General features: G+C 48.6%; 1 protein-coding gene across 1 annotated transcript in view; it reads right to left on the minus strand.

Moving 5' to 3' along the window:
• The window catches only part of LOC137431172 (uncharacterized), a gene marked incomplete in the record, with an annotated part of 229,080 nt that overhangs the window by 166,627 nt on the left and 45,405 nt on the right, over positions 1-17,048 (minus strand). The window contains 1 exon segment of the mRNA XM_078781587.1: positions 13,536-13,877. Within this exon segment, the coding sequence (XP_078637713.1) occupies positions 13,536-13,877 (342 nt within the window).

Genomic DNA, 17,048 nt, shown 5'->3' on the forward strand with positions numbered 1-17,048 from the left:
TTAAAATGCCTGTTGTTGTTGTTGTTCCACTATTGCCATAGATCGTTTTCACAATCAGGACGAAGTGGCACGAGGGAAAGCAAAATAAGAAATAAAAATTGAGGGGAGAGGACAAGCAAATAAAGGTAAACAAGTGTTACGCCTAGGTCCCCCGTCAGTGAAGTGATCCGAGTTGACAAAGTGGAAGCCGCAAGGCGGCCATCTTGGATTTTGACATGGCGACCCAATTTTCAACAGCGTTCTCCCTTATGCGCAGATCCACCCACACACCAGATTAGAAGTTAGTAGTTCGTTCATTTTTCAAGATATTCCGCTCAAGGTTCAGACATACATGGCGGCGGCCATCTTGGATTTTGACGTAGACCCAATTTTCAAAAACGTTCTTCCTTATGCCTAGATACACCCACACACCAGATTAGAAGTTGGTACTTCACTTATTTTTCAAGATATTCCGCTCACAATGTTCAGACATACATGGCGTCAGACATACATGGTGGTGGCCATCTTGGATTTTGACGTGGGTTGCACCCACACACCAAATTAGAATTTGATCCTTTGCTTACGCACGCATGCACGCACGCACGTATGCACACACGCACGCCCACCCGCATGCACGCACGGACGGATGCGACGCGGTGCGACGGGGGATAACTACTCTGTGTCCGTAGGAAAATGGAGCTGCCTTGTGCACGCCCAGGCTGAGAAGATCTCGTGCTTTACATGTGCGAGCCTGAAAAGTGAGGAAGAATCGTTCCACAAGGCTGGTGTCAGTCTGACCAAGACTCCATCCAACCATTGGACTGGATTGCTGTTCTGATCCTCGACTCTCCCAGATGTAATCAATAGATGTAGTCAGAGCCCCATAGTCCATAAATGATGGACACATTGCAGAACCATCAGAACCCTTCACATTTGGAACCAAGCACTCAGGATTGCTGGCAGAGTCCTTTTGGTTGGTGCCACACATGCGCTCGTCTGTTTGTCGAGAACATGGTGAAGGACAATTCATCTGACCAGATTACATTTCTCCACTGCTCGGTCGTAGGGTGGTCCACAGATATATGCAATATTTAATACTATTAAAAATCCATGCTCCACAAGGCTGCCCTTGTTCGTATGTTTATAAAGTTAATATGAAGCAAATATGAGGTCAATTGGAACTTATTTAGAGGTTGCTCAAAAAACAACATTTTGAATTTATCCGATTATTTTCAGATAGCAGAAACTCGCAACTCTTCCACAGTTTGGTTGCTGGGCAAGTCTGAAAAGGAAATAATATGTGGGGGACTACCAACCAAAGGACACACATTGCAGAAAATGGTGTACCATCACATACAAGAACACCATACAGTTCGTGAAAGTGCCAAACTTAGTGTACAAGCTGTGTGTACATACTGGGAGAAAGCACGAATTCCAGTGCAGAGGGTAGATTCCTGTGAGCGCCAACTTTTGAAGTTGTATGATGCCTACAAACTGGTAAAGAAAATAGAACCAGGACATTCGAAAACTATGCAGTGAAGGAGCAGATGTTCAAAGATGATCTTCAATCCCTCTTCGATATCTCACCAAATGATGCGCTTGAGAAAATGACGAATGAAGAAGACAAAGCATTCCTTATCATGCAGCGTGAGGATCCCTCAAGTTCACGTATGGGATCTATGGACAACACTCTGGCAGTGAAGGAGAACAGAAAGCGTATCAGGCTTGAGAATGAAGATAAAATAAAGAAGAAACATGCTGCTGAGACTCTAACAGCAATGCAATCTGTTCCATCAACATCGGCTGTGGTTGATGATTGTTACGTGCTCCTCCCCGACCCCCTGGTCACGGTGTACCTCCGAGCCCCGAGAGGAGTCACGGCAGAAAAATGTGTTATTCTGTATGTCAAAGATGAATGGAGAAGCCACCCCAATTGTTACTCACAAACAAATATTGTATTAAGATCACACAAGAATAACAGTACAACAATAATAGTAATCAAAAGTACAATCAATATGTCCTATGATGGTACCATCAGTTTCGTAATATATAACTCACTGTGCTCCAAGTGAGTGAACCAAGAACATTCCCCAATGTCTCTTATTCCTGGCTTCAAGCCAAAGTTGTTTCGCTCCCGCGATCGCCAGAACGAGGTCCAATCGAGACCAGAATCTCGTGCGGATGGCAAGTACAGTCACACAGCCAAAGCTGTACAAAGGCGCCCTCAAGGCGACTGGGAAATCCAAAGGCGCCCTCCAGGCGACTGGGAAATCACACCCTCGGGTATGGACTTTCATGGCTCACAGTCGGTGAACCGCAAATTAATCTTCAAAAGTCACGGTGTACACACACACACACACCAGATACGTCTGAAAGTGGTGAAAACGGCTGACGAAGCAAAGAAACCTTGCTCAACGCGCGTGAGTCAAAATGGCCGACGACCCGTTCCTGAGACGTAACGGTCCGACGATAATTCTCCTCGTAATCCACCGCCAAAAACCTGACACGCAGGTTGATCGGTCACAGCGATGACAACTCTGTCGCAGGAATCCCTTTCCCGGGAAACCCGAAAGTTCGCGCGTGACTCCCGTTCGACAACGTTCGCTTCAGAACTCGGAGCAGCTCGGCTTTCTTGTCCGACTCACTCGCTCCGCCTTCTTTCTCTCCTCTTCCTCTTTGTCGCCGTCCGGTTCCTGTTTCATTTAAAACATTAACCTTTTTACCTTTTGACAATAATAATTGCTATTTCCCCTCAAACAACAATAATAATAATACATGGACCCAGAAATGTTTCAAGTGGATGAAAACCACAACAACGGAAGTGACGAATCCGTAACATGATGATGATGAGTCTGAGATTGAAAGCTCAGATTCAGGGGACTGTAGCAGTTGCGGATGACGAGAGGGCGAGACACTTATTAGCTCCTTTATTCCAACAGAACTAAACTCAAACCGGAACTCACGCATCTTTTATAACACAACTCACTCTTAAGGGGGCGTGGCTCCAACAACCGAGCACACGCCACACCCATACAATCAATAGCCCCACTGGTCCCGTGCCTGTGGATTATGTCCCAATGGGGTAACCCCCACATGCGCCTCCCCAGAATTCACTCGCACGGGCAATGTCAGTTTTCGGGGGGCCTTAACCACCCGGCCGAAACGACCCCTGATGACCCGAGCAGGCACTGTTAGCGGCTTGGCGGTAGGCGGGCCAACCGGGGACTGCCCCGCCGTGGGGGTTGAGCCAACCTTGGGGGCTGGTCTAGGTCCAAGTGAGCCGGCTTGAGGCGGTCCACCGAAAGGTGGTCCGGTTTGCCACCGAAGTCGACCACGAAGGACTTGTCCCCGGCCTCCAGAACGCGGAAAGGCCCGTCGTAAGGCACCAGGTCCACGTTAACCTGGTCAAACCGTCGCTCGGGCACTGTGAATGGCGCCAACGGGGCCTGGGTATGGCGATGCACCTTCGAGCATTGGCACTCGACACAGGTGTTGGCCCAGTCGCGCACATCCTTCCTGAGCCCGTGCCAAACGAACTTCGCCGCCACCAACTTTTGCGACGCCTTCCTGCCCGGGTGAGAAAGACCGTGGACGGCATCGAACACCAGCCGTCTCCAGCTGGTGGGTACGACGGGGCGAGGCTGTCCCAAAGAAACGTCGCACAGTAGCGTGGTGCCCGTGTCCTTGAACGGCACATCAGACAGTTGAAGCCCCGTGACCGCCGCCCTGCAGGCCTGAACATACGGGTCGGAGACCTGATCGGCTGCCATGCGGGCATAGTCGATGCCAAGGTGAACTGCGCCAACTATGGACTGGGAGAGACAATCGGCGACCGTATTATCCTTCCCAGCAACATGTTGGATGTCCGTCGTGAACTCGGAAACGAAGGAGAGCTGGCGTTGTTGACGGGCAGACCACGGCTCCGAGACCTTGGCCATGGCAAAAACCAAGGGCTTGTGGTCCACAAACACCGTGAACGGGCAGGCTTCCAACAGGTAACGGAAGTGTCGGACAGCTAGGTAGAGGCCTAGGAGCTCACGATCGAAGGTACTGTACTTTCGTTCGTTAGGGCGGAGCTGCCGGCTAAAAAAAGCAAGCGGCTGCCACGTCCCGTTGACCCACTGCTCTTGCACGGCGCCAACCGCGTAGTCCGAAGCGTCCGTGGTGAGAGCAATCGGTGCATCGGGCGACAGATGCGCCAACATGGTTGCGCTGGCGAGGGCAAGCTTAGCATCCGTGAAAGCCTTGGCCATCTCCTCGGTCCAGTCAATGGCGTGTTTGGTAGGCTTGCCCTTGAGGGCCTCATAAAGGGGCCGCATCAGCAGGGCCGCCCAGGGCACGAAACGATGGTAAAAGTTCACCATGCCCAAAAACTCCTGCAAGGCCTTGACGGTGAGGGGGCGCGGAAAACCCTTCACAGCCTCCACTTTAGACGGCAGTGGGACGGCCCCCTCCCTCGTGATGCGGTGGCCGAGAAAGTCAATTGAAGCCACCCCGAACAAGCACTTGGCCGGCTTAATGATAAGCCGTGCTGACTGAGGCGTTCAAAGAGCGCTAGGAGGTGAAGCATGTGCCTGGAAGCGCTGGCGATGAGGATATCATTCAGGTAGACGAACAGAAACGGCAAATCCCGCAACACGCTGTCCATCAGGCACTGGAAAGCCTGGGCCGCGTTCTTGAGCCCAAAAGGCATACGGAGGAATTCGAAAAGCCCGAACGGTGTAATTACCGCTGTCTTAGGAACGTCCTGCGGCCGGACGGGGACCTGGTGGTAACCACAAACGAGGTCCACCTTCGGAAAAAAATTTTTTACTGGCCAAGCGGGCATAAAAAATCCTAGATGTGTGGGATTGGGTAGCGGTCAGGGGTAGTGGCATTGTTAAGGCGGCGATAATCCCCGCACGGGCGCCAACCGCTACCCGGCTTCTGCGCAATGTGGAGAGGCGAGGCCCACGGGCTTTCGGACCGTCGCACGATGCCAAGACGCTCCAACGTGTCGAACTCCGCCTTTGCGATAGCGAGTTTCGCCGGGTCGAGGCGTCAAGCCTGGGCGTAGACAGGTGGGCCGGTGATCGGAATATGATGCTCCACTCCGTGCTTGACGGCAACGGCCGAAAAGCTGGGCCGTGTAAGGGCCGGGAACTCGGTGAGGAGGTGGGCAAACTCATCAGAGGTCGGGAGCGTGCACGCAAGCCTCGTCGAGCCAGAACCACTCAGCGAGCATGCAAGAGAACTGAATGTCTCTGCATTAATGAGCCACTAATTTTTAACATCCACCAATAGGCCGTTGACGCAGAGGAAACCAGCGCCCAGCAAGGGGGTGGACACCCTCGCCATGACAAAATCCCATGTAAACCGCTGCCTGCCCAACCACAGTGCCACGGTCCGTTTGCCAAAAGTCTGAATAGCACTACCGTTGGCGGCTTTCAGGGCGGGGCCGTGACTCCCGGCCTCCCGGTCCGATGCCAACGCAGGTAGAACGCTCACATGGGCACCTGTGTCGCAGAGGAAACGATGTCCGGAGTCGGTGTCCGAAATGAACAGCAAACTGCCCGAACGGCCGATGCTCATGGCAGTTAACGAGCACCGGCCACCCCGTTTCCCGACTCGCTGAAGCTGCATGGTGGCCGGCATGCCTTGGCCTTGGGCCCAAACCTTGCGTGGTAAAAGGACAAGCCTTAGGCCTTCCACCGCTGGGCCGTAATGGCGGCCTCGACGGTGTCCGCCAGCGGCGTAGGCTCGACGGGGCCGGGGTCCCATGCAGCTGCACTACATTGCTGTCTGGCGGAGAAAAACTTGTCTGCTTCCCTGGCCAGGGCGCGGAAATCCTTAATAGACGAGTTGGCCAGGTCTGTCCGTACCTGACCTGGCAGCTGTTGCGGGAACAGTTCTTTGAAGAGGAAACATGGTCGGTGACTGCCCAGGAGAGACAACATGTGGTCCATAAGCTCCGACGGCTTGGAGTCGCCCAGCCCGGGTAGAGAAAGTAGCTGGCGGGCGCGCTCGGCCTCAGTGAGCTCGAAGGTCTCGAGCAGCAGTGCCTTTAGCGTCTCATACTTGCGGCCCTTTGGAGGATCCTTGAGAAGGCTCACCACTCTGGTCGCAGTGGAGCCGCTGAGCGCAGACACGACATAATAATACTTTGTGTCGTCAGCAGAAATGCTCCGAATGGTGAATTGGGCCTCAGCTTGTGCGAACCAAACGGCAGCTTGTCGTTCCCAAAACTCCGGCAGTTTAATCGAAACTGCGCTTGTCGCCATGTTCGTTTGAAGCTCCGAAAACGTTCGAGAGCAAGACGGGGTCACCAATGTAGGAGTTGCGGATGACGAGAGGGCGAGACACTTATTAGCTTGTTCAAAGCTCCTTTATTCCAACAGAACTAAACTCAAACCGGAACTCACGCATCTTTTATAACACAACTCACTCTTAAGGGGGCGTGGCTCCAACAACCGAGCGCACGCCATGCCCATACAATCAATAGCCCCACTGGTCCCGTGGCTGTGGATTATGTCCCAATGGGGTAACCCCCACAGGACAATGAATTCAAACTCCAAAGTCCATCTTCTGCCAAACAGGCGAAAAAGGCTCCAATCAAGGTGATCACTCCAGCAATAGTGGCAACTCTGGACAGAGTAAATCTCTCAGATCGGCGTGCTATGTTTGTGGCCAGTGCTTTTGCACAATCTCTTGGTCATACCATTGAAGACAAGTGCAAGCCAACAATAATAAATAATTTGAGTAATTGAAAATAGATAATTATCTATGAATTGATGTATGATGCTAAAAATTCTGTATCTTATTATTCATTAAAATTTGTCAACATTTTGAGCAACCTCTAAATATTGTCCAATCAAGCTCAAATTTTCACCACAAACTACTTTCTTCAATAGGAATAGGGGAAGGCTTGTGGAGAAATGAAAATCCAATCTTCAAATTTTTGGAACACCCTACTCGGTAGGCCAATGCCTGTGTTCTTTGCAGCACTGGACTCGCAAACGTGGGTTTCCAGGTGTGATCTGCAGTTTGTGCAACCCTACTATGGCATCCCGCTGTGGAATTCTCAGCAGACCGTTTTTGATGAAATTGTTGTTTTCAATATACTTGGTGTCCCTCATATACCCAGGTGTTTCCAATTTTTTGTCCACTACCTATATAGAATATAGACATCAAGTGAAGCAAATAAAAATTGGTGAATTATGTGACCTTAACTTTTTGACCTCAAAAACAATAGGCTTCTAGCTTGTGAATGACTACGTCTACCAGATGGTTAATTTTCATGAAGAGTGGAGTATAAATGTGACCTGTAGGCGATTGACGTACAAACAGACCAGACCAAACAATATGCTTGTAACAACAAGTAACAAACAAACAAACATGGGTGAAAATATAACCTCCAACCACCTTTGGTGGCAGAGGCAATTACTGTCGAATAACAAATGGCTATCACTCTGGGAATTCAAACATGTTGCAACTTTTAACATTTATTATGGGACCTCACCATTCCTCTTAAAATACAGCCAAGGGTCTTTTTTATGAGATATCGCCCGCCACAAACCACAAAGCTTTTAAGGCCACTCAGGATGGGGATACACAAAGGAAAGTATAGATATTAGACATGAGCCAGAAAGGAGGAATCTATTGACATTTCTCTTGAATTGAGATAGGTTGTTTTTTTTGTTTGTTTTTTTGTATACAGAGTCGAGGCTCGTGAAAGAGCTAACATTTATCAAACAAACAAATCAAACAAACAAGCAAACAAAGTATATAAAAAGGGGAGCGGTCGACAAGATGGGGAGAGAGGGGAGGAAGCACACAAACACAACATTTGAGAGCAGGGACATCGGGAGATGTTTTTGGAGGGAGAGGGCCTGGGGGGAGGCAGGATAGGTATAAAACGCAAGGACACCAAGGACTTCCAGGAAAGAAGTCAAACGTCACCTCAAAAAAGTGGATTTGGGGTGAAATTAGCGGGGGTAGAAAAGATCAAGGTTTTGGATTGGGGAAGATAAGAGATGGTGGTGAACAGCCGTTTTAAAGACCTGGAGGGAGGAGTGGGATTGAAGAGAGTGAGGGAGTTTGTTCCAGAGGCGGGAGAAAAGAGGAATGAAGGAGTGAAGGTGAGCAGAGAGTCTTGATTTTGGCAGTTTAACCATAAGAGGGTTGCAGGCAGATCTTGTGCGACCTGCCCCAATATTTGGGGGACAGAGCCCAGAGAGAGCTGGGGGAGCAAGGCCGGAGAGGAGTCGGTAGAAGACAGAAAGACCACCAACCTGCCTGCGGTGATTAAGTGAAAGGCCCTCGGAGATAGCGTCATCGCGGGAGATTCCAATGATTCTGAACGCTTTGGTTTCAACAGCGTGAAGACGAGCTAGGTGTGAGGCAGGAGCACCAGCCCAGAGGGGAGAGCAGTACTCCATTGAGCTGTGGATGAAAGCCTTGTATGAAAGCCTCAGGTGTGCCAAGGAAGGACTTCACACGACGGAGGATGCCCAGTCGGCGACTGGCTTTGGAGGCTAGCTTGGAAATGTGGTTTTCCCAGGAAAGATCATGGCAGATAGTGAGACCCAAAAGCTTGAGTGACAGAACTTCTTGTGGAGGATTATTCAGAAACTAGATGGGAGGGTTGTCCAGTCGGTCTTTTCGGAGAGACATCGTAAGAGTGTGAGATTTGTCAGGATTGAAAGACATGTTCCACCTGTTTGCCCAGTCTGTGATTTTGTCCAGGTCTGCAGAGAGTGAGGAGGCTGCAGACTGCCGATCTGAGGGATGAGGAATGGAGCGGCAGAGAGTGGAGTCATCAGCAAATAGATAGAGAGGATTTTCAAGAGAGTCAGCGAGATCATTGATGAAGACCAGAAAAAGCACAGGGCCCAGAACACTGCCTTGGGGAACTCCAGCCTGAACAGGAAGAGGAGATGAGAGAAACCCATTCAGGGCCACACGTTGACGACGACTAGAGAGGAAGTCCGCCAGCCATGCGTGGAGATTTCCATGGATACCAAAGGAGGAGAGTTTGGTGAGCAAAGCGGGGTGCCAGACCGTATCGAAGGCACGTGATATGCCGAGGGAGACAGCTCTAATTTCCTGTTTGGCATTGAGGACCTCCATCCATTGTTGAGACAGCAGAAGCAGCATGTCCAGAGTAGAGTGACCTGGTCTGAAACCAAATTGATGATCAGAGATCAAGCCATTGGAGAAGAGGAAAGATTTCATATCCGAAGCAATGATGGATTCCATGACTTTGCTGATAATTGGGAGAAGGCTGATTGGTCTGTAGTTGCTAGGATCTGTTTTTGCACCTTTTTTGTGCAAAGCGGTGATGTTGGCTGATTTCCAAGCAGATGGCAGTTGACCTTGAGCAAAGGAGAGGGTGAAGAGAACAGAGAGAGGGAGTGAAAGAGCGGAAGAACATGCTTTTAGGACCCGTGGGCTGATGCCGTCAGGTCCAGTTGCAGAATCAGAGTCGAGGGTTGACAGAAACTTTTCCACCTTGTCAGGAGGAAAGGACACGGAGTCCAGGAGCAGCTGGGTACGACTGGGTATGGTGGGTACAGAGAGGGATGGGTTTGGGACACAAGATTTAGAGGCAAACACAGAGTTGAGGCATTCAGCTTTTTCACGTGCGGAGTCAGCTGTGTAGCCATTTGAGGTAAGGGAGGGGATGGAGGGGGAACAAACACCAGAAACAGATTTGACCAGATGCCACCAGGATTTGGAAGAGGGAGACAGATAAGAGAGTTCGGTCTTGAGAATGGAGAGATATTGTTTCCTGGCTCTCCTGAGGGTGGACACACACTTGTTTCGGGCTTTCTGAAAGGAAATGAGATTTCCTTCCGTTGGATTTGCTTTCCAGGAGACGAAGGCAAGTTGTTTCTGGGCAACAGCCTCACCACAAGATTCCGTGTACCATGGACGGGAGGAAGGGTATGACAACTGAAGACGAGATGGGATAAATCTGTGCATGAGAGAGAGCAATTTACTTTGGAAGAATTCCCAGGATGAGTTGATGTCAGAGGTGGAAGAGATGGGAGACCAGTCCAGATGATTGATGGCTGCTTGAAGACCATGCCAGTTGGCCTGAGTGAAATGCCAGACTCGTCGACGCTGAGCAGGCTCCCTGAGAATGGTCAGAGAGATGTCCACTTTAACAAGGACATGATCAGATGATCCGATTGGAGCAGAAGAAGAGCAGCAGACATTTTCAGGGAAGTTAGTCATAACCAAGTCCAGAAGAGAAGATGCTCCGTTGACTGAGATCCGGGTTGGGAAATTCACAGATTGTGTCAGTCCCAGTGAGTCGCAGAAGTCCTTTGCTGAAGAGCCATGGCTGGTGAGAGAGGTACCCACATCCAGCCAACTGGCATGGTGACAATTGAAATCACCACATATGAGGAAGAGAGAGTTGGGATGGGTAGATAGAAGTTGGTCCATATTATCAGACAGCGAGATGTAGATGGAGTCATCACTGTTTGGTGGACGGTACAACACACATATGAACAAAAGGTGGGAGCGAAGGGGAAGCCGTAGCCAGAGGTATTCCTGGGGGTGAGGTGGAGAGAGTGCAGTGCAGGGCGAGTGAGGAAGAGAGTTTTTGATAAAGATAGCAACCCCACCTCCAGGACGAGGCTCAGGTCTATCATACCGGAGGAGGGAGTAACCCGGGAGAGATACTAAGGAATCAGAGACATCATGAAGGAGGAAAGTTTCTGTTAAGCAGATCACGTCTGGTTTGACAGAAGCAACCTGTATGGAGAGATCAGTTAAGTTTGAACGAAGGCCCTGGATGTTTGAGGTCCATACCGTTAATGAAGAGGAAGGGGGAGCATCGGATACAGAACAGGGGGGAGGAGGGGTAGGGTAAGATGTGGAAGAGGTGGAAGAGGTAGGGAGAGCTGTTGAAGGTGTGTCAGAGATTTCAGAATAGCTCGGAGAAAGGGAAGGATGGGGCGGACAAAAGGTTTGATGGTGATTGGGTGAGGCACAATGAGGTGTTATTTGAGGAGGGGGAAGAGCGAGGCAGAAGGTTGGGGGAGATGGAGGTGAGAGTTGGAAGGGGGAAGAAGCGGGGAGGATGCTTTGAGGAGGGGGAGTGAGATGGGGGAAATTGAGAAGAAATGAGGGTGGGGAGATTTGAAGGGGAGGGGCGAGGGGGGAGTTTGGGAGGGAAGGGACAAGGGGAGGGATTTGAAAGGGATGGGATATGGGGGAGATTTGGAGGGGAAGGGTGAGGGAGGAGTCTAGGAGGGGAGGGGCGAGGGGGTAGTTTAGGTGGGAGGGGGCAAGGGGGGAGATTTGAAAGGGATGGGTGATGGGGAGGATTAGGAGGGGAGGGGAAAGGGGGAAGATTTGAAAGGGATGGGTGATGGGGAAGATTTGGAGGGGAGGGGTGATGGGGAAGATTTGGAGGGGAGGGGTTATGGGGAAGATTTGGAGGGGAGGGGTGAGATTGGATTTTAGAAAGTGTACGATTAATGGGAAACGAACATTTATTGCAAAATGAGTTTCTTGTGACCTTCGAGTTAAAAATACGTTTAAAGACGCTGGATGGAGGATGGAGTGCAGGAGAGTTTAGGGAATGTAGAAAAAAGGCACGATAGGAGATGGAATTTTTTTTTGGGATGAATAGATTTGGTGAGCAAGTCGAAAGCAGCCTTTTAAAGAAGAAGAAGAAAAAGGTGTTATAATATATGACGGAATACAGAACTTGAGGGGAAAGTGTAAACATTGAAGGTTAATAACAGTGAAAACTATCTGGGGAAATGGGGGAGAAACACGTGGTCGAAGAACGAACGAACGAATAAGAATGAATAAACGAATGAGAACAAAGAATAAGAACAGAGAAGGAAAAAAAAAATTTGTTGTTTTTTTTTTAGTTGAGATTAACACAAATCGAAGCAGGCTATGGGGTGAAAAGACTGGGAAAACAGAGAACGAAAGTTATTGGATCACAAACGACGGACCGCTGAGAGAAAAACAAAGCCTCAAGACACGACACGAATTAACACGATTTTCAATACAGGTATGAAAGATTTGCACCGAAAATCTTCCTCGGGACACAATATACGTACACACACCATAAAATAAATACAGTTATAACGAAAATACAAATGGGAACAATTACTTAACTTCGATTTCAAATCGCTCGCGACGCGGCAAAGGCCTTGCTCGCGACGCGGCAAACAGACGATTAATTTATGAAAGAGAAACACCGAGAAACTTCCAAGGTGCACACTATAACTTCACACACCGAAGGATAAATACAGTTTCGACAAAATACAATTGTGAACAGACTTAACTTTGAAAACGTGGAGACCGTGTGGAGCTTCAAAAATCCCTGCCACCGTCTCCAAGATCTCGCGAGATCTCCGGGGAAAGCGGGATGCCGCATCCCGCTTTCCCCTGGGATAGAGGGGAAAGCGGGATGCGGTTAAACAGTTACAGAGTGATGCAGTGCAGGGAAAAAAAAATAGAAGAATACTTCATAGTTCTTACTCCTTGGGACAGATACAGTGTATGGATGGGAAGAAACTGCCAAACGTGTCGAGCGACTGAAAGTATGCTGAGGTGGAACAACCTGTGATAGACCCTCAGAGCACATTCCATATCGATAGAAAAGGCTCAAGGAAGCAACAAAGCGGTGGACTGAGAGAGGTTCCAGGGATGATGTCAACTCCTGTCCCACCAGAATGGCAGCACGTCGCTGGATTCTGTCAAGAAGAGATAGATGACAGGCCGGAGCACCAGCCCAATATGGTAATAATACTCCATGACAGGTCGTATAGTGGCCTTGTATAGATGGAGCATAGCAGCTTGAAAAAGGTATCGCCGAGCAGGAAATAAGCAGCCAAGGCGCTGGGAGCCTCTTTTAACGAAACCAGAGATGTACTTTTTCCAGCTGAAGTTTGAGCTGATATCCAACCCAAACAGACGGATACCACGGAGTTCCTGCACACGTGAAGAATCCATAGACAGTGTTGGAAAACAAGGTGATCTTGAACGAGACACAGACAACAAGGCGGTGGTTTTTTGGTTGAAAGTAACAAGCCAGTCTTTTCCCCAGTTCATCACACTCTCTAGGTCCTGATTGAGAGTGGTACTCGCATGGTCACAGGTAGGAGACAAAGGCTCCTGGGTAGGCAGTATACAGTGTTGAGTCATCTGTGTAAATGCTTAATTGAGAAAGAATACAATCAGGGGGATCATTGACATATAACAAGAATATTGGACCCAACACAGAGCTCTGAGGAACACCGGCATTCGTATTATGGACAGGGAATGACTTTCTCATGTACCACAACGATTTTACGATTTGCAAGGAAATCAGAGATTGTATTAAGCAATTTTCCAGAAATTCCATGTGATTTTAGCTTGTGGATGAAACTGCAGATTAATAAATACTGGTGTAGCAGAGCAGCCGAATGCCATTGATAATGGTTAAATGCCTTGTGATAAGTAATGACGCAGAATTTTCCGAAAGTTATGACATCGCCACAGGTGTTGTTCATTCAAGGTATGCGAGACGACATCAAGGTTTTCCTACTCAATTCACTTATTACCTCTTTGAAAACGCCTCCATTACAACGCACAGATGTCCCAGCCACAGAATGCCGTTCAACATTCAGTTCACCATTTAAAGGTTCTTCAGGAACACTGGTATGGCGATGCAATTTGCAGTCCTTTTTCAGACCTGGTCTCTCAATACATCTTGTTTCATCAAGAGGTAGGGCTGCAGATGAAATTTCACCTTGAGCTAATATGGCTAGGTAATCTTGACCCACTGTAATACTGCTGTCCACGAGACTCCAAGTGCTTCCACTGCTGTCTCCAGGAATTTCAACACTTCCGTTCTGCTCCACTGGAGCACTTTGGCAATGAGTAGGACCATCTGGGTGTGCTAACTGCAAGTCCCACACAGTAAGTGGTGGGGAAAAACAAAAGCAGAAGAAATCAGCACATTGATCTTTATCCAAATAAAAACCCTCCCCGAACAAAATAATAAATCACCAACTTCCAACACCATATTCCTCACTTCTCTCCAAAGCACAGAGTTGGATGTGTTACACAGCTCAGAACATTACTGTTATGTGTTTCAAAGTGCGATCTCTAAACAATAACTTATTAATCTTAATTTATTAATCCTTATTAATCTTAAACCTGTGAATCCAAATGATCGCTTTTTAATCCCAATTTAAGTCATTTTCAAAGATATTTCCATAAATACAAGATTTGTACAAGTCGTTGCATTTCAAAAACTAGAACGGCACTTGGCATACCTCTGCCAGGCTGAACAGTTTGTTTTGTATCCCACTGATAGGCCGGATCTCGATTCAGACCTGAACCAAAATCTAATCGACTAGTTCTTGTCACCTAATGAACTCGTCCACCAAGTTTATTCACAACTCGTCCATACATTTTAAAAATATGTTGTTTAGAACTTTTCGCCCGATCACTCAATAGTGAAGAATCACTTAAAAATTAAATAACTTTCGTATCCAAATCCATATTCAGATATTCACCAAAACTGAATCGATTCGGTCTCGTCACACACCAACCTGTCCACCAAGTTTCGTCCAAATCTTTCCATAACTTTTTGAGATATCGTGCCATGTATCGTTTTAGCGCCGTCTCTCAATGTTGAAAAATCACTTTAAAAAATTATAGTAGCCGGATCCGGATCTGGATCTTCACCAAAAGATCATCATTTCGTCCTCGTCACTTACACTACCTCTCTGCCAAATTTCGCCCGAATCCGTCCACAAAGTTTTGAGATATCTTGTTCAAAGACAGACAGACAGTGGTGAAAACATAACCTCCATCCACCTTCGGTGGCGGAGGTAAATATTACAAAGGCTCAATTCAATGTCAGTTGCATTTCAACTTGGAGCAAAGCATAATCTATATAATAATAGCGTAAGGACTCGACTTTGTTATCCCTTTTACGCCGCACCCAGTGACCCGATGCCCACGGCACTAATGGATTTAGGATCTACGAACCGCGCTCTTTGTTTATCACGTATAGACATACTCGAAAAATCTGAATTCGCCGACGTTGGGGCCCAAAAGCGTCCGATTAACGGCCGATACGACGCCATCTTACGACGCCATCGTATTGGCGTCTGCTGGGCGAAGGCGAAGCGAGCCGTCCGCTGATTGGACAGTCGAGTGGTGTGAACATGGGTGGTGTGAACCAAATGGTCTTTTTATTCCCTTGAACATTTTAAATTAGGATATATAAGGAAACGTCTTTATCGTCATTTTAATAAAGTTAAATGGAGTGACGTTGCGATACTCGGGGTGCGTTGCATAAATCCTCGTAACTCAGAGAGGTGCAGCAGGTGGCGAGACGTAAGGAAGCTTAAAGATAACGAGCTGAAAACAGACGAACGATATCCCTTCCGTGGATGTTCCACGGGTTTCACGTCTTTATCGTCATTTTAATAAAGTTAAATGGAGTGACGTTGCGATCAGCGAGTTGTATACGAAGAGATAAAAGGATGGCATTGACTTCGAGACGGTACGTTATAGTTGGCTGCGGCTGGCTGATGCGATGCCACGTTTTTTTTTTCTTAAGTGCCATGGATGCTGATGGACATAATAAAGGTATCGGCTGATCTCTCATCGTAATATTACCCGATGGAAATGAACCGTTTCTTTGTTTGTCATTTCCTGTGCAATAATGTCAAATTGATAAGTCAGACATCCTTTTCTATTGACAGCTGCTCTCCTTTTCGATGGCATCGTCTATTGATATGCATGTTCTTCTTTCATATAATTTTACACATTCACAATCAGTATTTCAATTCTTGCAGACATTGGAAAGGAAGTTGACTCACAGGCCAACTCTCTGGCTCAATCACAGGCCGACGCACAGGCGATGTAATTGTGAGTAGCATTTTTGCACAAGTGAAAATTGATCTTTCTTCCTAACTCTTACTCGGACAAGCAAATCCCCTATGCCATCCATAATGGTACACTCTATCCATACACCACATCCTCCCTTCCGTGGATGTTCCACGGGTTTCGGCTAGTATATATTGTTGCGGTTCTCTACGCCGCCCTTCTTCCCCTTACCAAAGGGGGGATTAATCCCCTCGTCTTTACTGGGCTTTGGCGGAACCGAGACTTGCAACTTCCCTTCCGGACAGACGTGGAGTAGGGTTTCGGGACCACTCCTCGCTCGTACCTAATTCCCCGCGCTGCCCTGGGAGCGACGAAACAAGCCTCGCACGAACCACGTGTGGTTTGAGTACGCCGAGCGGATTGCGTACACGTGGTCCGCGCAGTTACTTAGATGTTGGAACCCAATTAGAGCGGTTGTGCTCATGCCACGCTTAGCCAATCGAAGAAACCACAGAAACAGTCGAATCAGGAAGAAAGGAAGAACCTAGGGTTTAATTATTTCCCACACATATATACAAGGTTCAAGGATGAAGAGACACAGAGTAACCTTAAGCAGTCTTAACTTATCCCTTGGACAACGGGCCCGTCTCACACTCACACAGGGAATTGCAGATGGGTAGATGTTCCCCAACGCGTCCAGAGATAGTCGTCTGTCCGGCTCTCCACAGCCCCGGCACGTCCCGCGAAGATGGTGGCAGGCGAAGGCAGGGAATTGTGGCACGTCTCCCGAACAAGCAGATGATGGGGCGGAACGGCAAAGGGCGGACTTTAGCGTGGCTGGCGGTTACTCAGCCGTTCTCACTCGCGCGTCTCAAATGCGCGGTATTCGGTTCAAGCATGTTTGGCTGCGCCTGCGTATCTGTACCACTCTCGTGCCAGTGCGTGAAGTTCATCAACTGCCACGAGTCCTCCTTTGCTCTCGACTTTCCCGCGCTAGTCCTTTATCTTTCTCTCTCGCAGCAAGTCCTTTTCTCTCGGCTTTCCCGCGCTAGTCCTGTCGAGGGCTTTAGCGCAGTGGGTTTTATAGCTACGCCCCCCGAACCTTCTGGAACTCACACGAACCCTCTCACCACGCCCTGTGACGCAACGCCAACGTCACCACCTCCGAGCTCTGATTGGCGGCTCGTGCTTACCGTCAGCGCTTCCGCCGCTCCACACTCGACTCCGCC

The sequence above is a fragment of the Myxine glutinosa genome, chromosome 7 (genome assembly GCF_964187855.1).
Source record: "Myxine glutinosa chromosome 7, kmMyxGlut1.1, whole genome shotgun sequence".
In the NCBI taxonomy this organism is placed as follows: domain Eukaryota; kingdom Metazoa; phylum Chordata; class Myxini; order Myxiniformes; family Myxinidae; genus Myxine; species Myxine glutinosa.